General features: G+C 36.4%; 1 protein-coding gene across 1 annotated transcript; it reads left to right on the forward strand.

Moving 5' to 3' along the window:
* Positions 1-1,967: 1,967 nt before the first annotated feature.
* LOC122763364 (phospholipase A2 inhibitor and Ly6/PLAUR domain-containing protein-like) lies at positions 1,968-3,405 on the forward strand (the record flags this gene model as incomplete). The annotated part of the gene is made up of 4 exons (XM_044018299.1): positions 1,968-2,016; positions 2,789-2,890; positions 2,982-3,149; positions 3,251-3,405. Coding segments are annotated over exons 1-4 (474 nt in total), but the record flags the coding sequence as incomplete, so codon positions are not given.
* Between the last annotated feature and the right edge of the window lie 585 nt (positions 3,406-3,990).

Here is a 3,990-nt window from a genome sequence, read left to right on the forward strand (position 1 = left end):
TATTTGTTAAAAAAGTATAAATTATCCAATGAATTTCGTTCCACTTCACGATTGTGTCCCGCTTGTTGTTGATTCTTGACAAAAAATTTAAATTTTATAACTTTATGTTTGAAGCCTCAAATGTGGCAAAAGGTTGAAAAGTTCAAGGGGGCCGGATACTTTCACAAGGCACTGTATCTCACTGCCCCCTTTTGGTGACATGACTGTTTACACATGGTAGCAAGTGATATCATGCAGCCTTAAGTTCACTACTGGGTGTTATGGAAGACCCCTTTATCCCATATCCGACTATAAGCTGGTTTGGACTAGGAGATATGCCAAAAAGATTAGTCAGTAGACGGACACTTCAGACACATCTTTTACATGGCTGCTAATGTAAGATACATCATCTGCAACCATGCTGCCAGAATGTGGCAGCATAAATACCAAATCTTCAGTTCAGTCCTCAGACAATAACAATCCTGTAGCAGCATAACTAAGAAAAGGCAGACCCAAGCCAGCTGTGTATACTGTATAAACTATTAAGTCCACAAAATAAGATAATTTAGGTCTCCTCCACATATGGAGGCTGTATGAAAGACCAAAGATTGTGTCAACAATCATTGTCAGTGATCACTGCATTTCACGTGTCAGTTCAGCTAAACAATTTGTATTGTAGTAACAATATTGTTCTTGTGTTACTATGTGCACTGCATTTCTGCATGTAATCTAATCTAATCTATTTTCAGTGTATCCAATTGATTTACAGAAGAAAAAAATCACTAGATCTGACCAAAAGCAATTCCAGTCATGAACATTAACATGAACATAATGAAAATGCTTGGCCCTCTTTACACTTTATGCTCTAAGATGAATGAAACAAAACAAGAGAAGTTACTGCCCAGAAAATATATTTGATTTTGTGAGGTATTATTTAAGAAGTAAAATAAGGAAAATATAAAGACTAAATCCCTGTGGTTAATTTTAGTTCTACAGATACTTTTGTTATCATTACATTTAATCAGATAACATGAAACTTGATAAAATATGCAACCTGTTATTGCATAAAATTATTTTCATAATATCTTTTAGTAACATTTAATTTGTGGCTTTCCGGTCATTTTTGAGAGGGTTAATGTGCATAAAGACTCCAGAAAGGTCTGGCGAAAATGCGATATTGGTATAGTTCCCGAGCCCGTGCTTTGTTCAAGGGTTCTATAGCGGCGAAAACCGAGGAAAAATTTAGTTTCACCGAATGTCCCAAAACTTGGTGGGAAGATGTTATAGACAAGGACAAAAAAAATGTCATACCAACATAAAACATGCACCAATTTGTACTAGACACATCAAAAATGAAATGTTGAAAAGTTTGGCAGATTCAAAACGGTGTGGCCACGGCAACCCTTGGCGTTTGGCGATTTTCCACCATTAGCCACGAAACAGAAAAAGAAAAGTGCCCTATGACTTCGACATACATTGAGTTCCAAAGAATTTCTTGAAATTTGGTAGGAAGATGTTACAGACCAAGACGAACAAAAAAGTCAACCGTAACCAGGGCCTCAACTCAACAGGAAGACAGCCTTTTTGAATTTTGGCGTCCATTTTGGCCATTTGCACCCGACGTAAATGAGTTACACACATCAAAGGCGAAAAGTTGAGGTCATTCAAAAGTGAGGTCAGGGAACTGCTTCACTCCCCGACTTCCGTGCTGAGGCATTGGAAGCGAGGGCCCTGTAATGACTGTGTGCAGTCCAAGTTAATATTGTTTTTTTAAGTAGTAGTAAGTAGTAAACTTAAGTAAATTGAATGGTGGGTCTGTTGGGAGGAATTGATGTGACATTTGACTGAGACAAAAGAGGGACTGACACAAATACTTGAATATTTTAGACATGCATCTGTTATAAATATATTCAACACCTGTACAATATATAAAGAGATCAGCATCCAGACAGACGAGTCCATGGAATTTACGTAGAGTGTACATCATGATGCAGTGGCTCCTTTCTTTGACTTTGATAATGGCTCTCTCCAGTACAGGTAACTTATTTATTCTTATTTATACCATAATTTTAAAGCAGCAACTGACAAGTGATTTTAATTGAAATGATTTAACTGGATGGATTTTTAAGAGAGAATTACAATTTCACGCTCAACAAAGGCTTTAAATTAATTAGACAAATTAATTCTTTTAAATATAGTCTAAAGACTGAGGGAGTGTAAAAGGATTTTGTTAACTGTATAATTAAACAAAGTTTTAAACATTATGGAGCTTGTGCATTTTAGATTCAGCAAGTTGTAGTGTTGTTTTTAAATTAATTAGATGATAATTTTTCCTGAAAAAAACATCGTTTGGATTTATTATTCATTTATTTTCCCAGGCTCTGAATTTATGAAATTTAAAAAAGAAAAAAAGAAAAATAAATGCTAGCTCTAGGTGCCTGCGTGAAGTCAACAAACTAATAACAATACAATCAATATTACGTAAAGACAGGAGAATCCCCCAATGTCAATGTCAATTGATGGATCAAGACGGAAAAGAAAGCTTCTCAGCTCAAAAAAAGTCATGAATTCAAAGCCAAATATTTTTTTTTTTATGAATTTAGACCCATAAATAAAATCAAGAAACATTATCTCAATAGTTTGAATTTTTTTATTTATTTTAAATGAATGCAATACAGCTATCTTTGGACTGAGACATTTTTTGAATGTCATTTAAACATTTTTAAATGAAACCTAATAAACAATTACAGCAATGTAAAGTTGCTTTAGATTTTAAATGCACTCATCCATATTTCTCCTCACTTTACAGCTGGAGCACTTTTGTGTCAGACTTGCACAGATGACGATTGTACAAGCACAGTGCCACTAACATGTGACACAGAGACAATGTGTATAACTGCTGCCATTACAGGTACTTTTTTCAACACATCATTTGTAACTATTCATTGACAAACAAGTGTGCTGTGAAAATATAATTAACAAACTGCACTTTGACTCTGCAGCGGTTTCATCTGGAACTCCTGGAACACAAATCTTCAAAGCATGTGCATCGTCCTCCCTGTGTCCAGTCACAGGCTCCCAGACATTTTCTGTTAATTTGGGTGTTTCAAGTGCAATTGCATCTGCTACGTGCTGCGACTCAGATAACTGCAACTCAGCCACTCTATCTTGTAAGTACAGGTGGATGATTATCACATTTAATGCTAATTATAAGGAGTGAGAGAATGTTCTCAATTCGTAAAAAACACCATGTCGTTATTTTCTGTTTCAGTCCCCACTACTCCATCACCCAACAGCTTACTGTGTTATGTATGTGACCCTGCCACCTCTCTATGCACCACTTCATTAACATGTTATGGAACAGAGGATCGCTGCTTTCAAGCAAGCCGTGAGTCGTCTTCTTTTATCTTTTACTCATTGTTGACGGTCACGGTTGACATTAGTTTAACTGTTTTTTTTTTAAGTTTGTGGCTGCTATGTTTCTTTCACCAAGATTTCCAATATCTATACTGAAATATATACAATATACATACTGAACACACACACACACAGACGTGTGTGTGTGCGTGTGTGTTCAGAATATAGACTGATTGATTGTTGGAGTTTTAAATAAAAGAAACACATTTTAAAAGAGATTGAAACACCAAGGCTAGAATTTCCACAGAAGATAAATTAATGAACAATATGGAAATTATTGTGTCTTCAGTGTCAGATGGTGCCACGACTTCTCCTGCCTTTGGTTGTGCATCTACAAACATGTGTGCAGCATCTGCCAGCCTGGGGACACTCCCTTTTATGCAAAATGTTGGCAGTGTAAGCAGTGGACCTGCCTGTTGTGGAACAAATCTATGTAACACTCTCACAGCAATAACTACTGCTCCAACCACAACTACTACTCCTCCAACCACTACAACTACTGCTCCAACCACAACTACTACTTCTCCAACCACAACTACTACTACACCCACAACTACAACAACTGCTCCAACAACTACAATGACTACTCCAACC

The sequence above is a fragment of the Solea senegalensis genome, unplaced genomic scaffold (genome assembly GCF_019176455.1).
Source record: "Solea senegalensis isolate Sse05_10M unplaced genomic scaffold, IFAPA_SoseM_1 scf7180000016776, whole genome shotgun sequence".
Classification (NCBI taxonomy): Eukaryota; Metazoa; Chordata; class Actinopteri; order Pleuronectiformes; family Soleidae; genus Solea; species Solea senegalensis.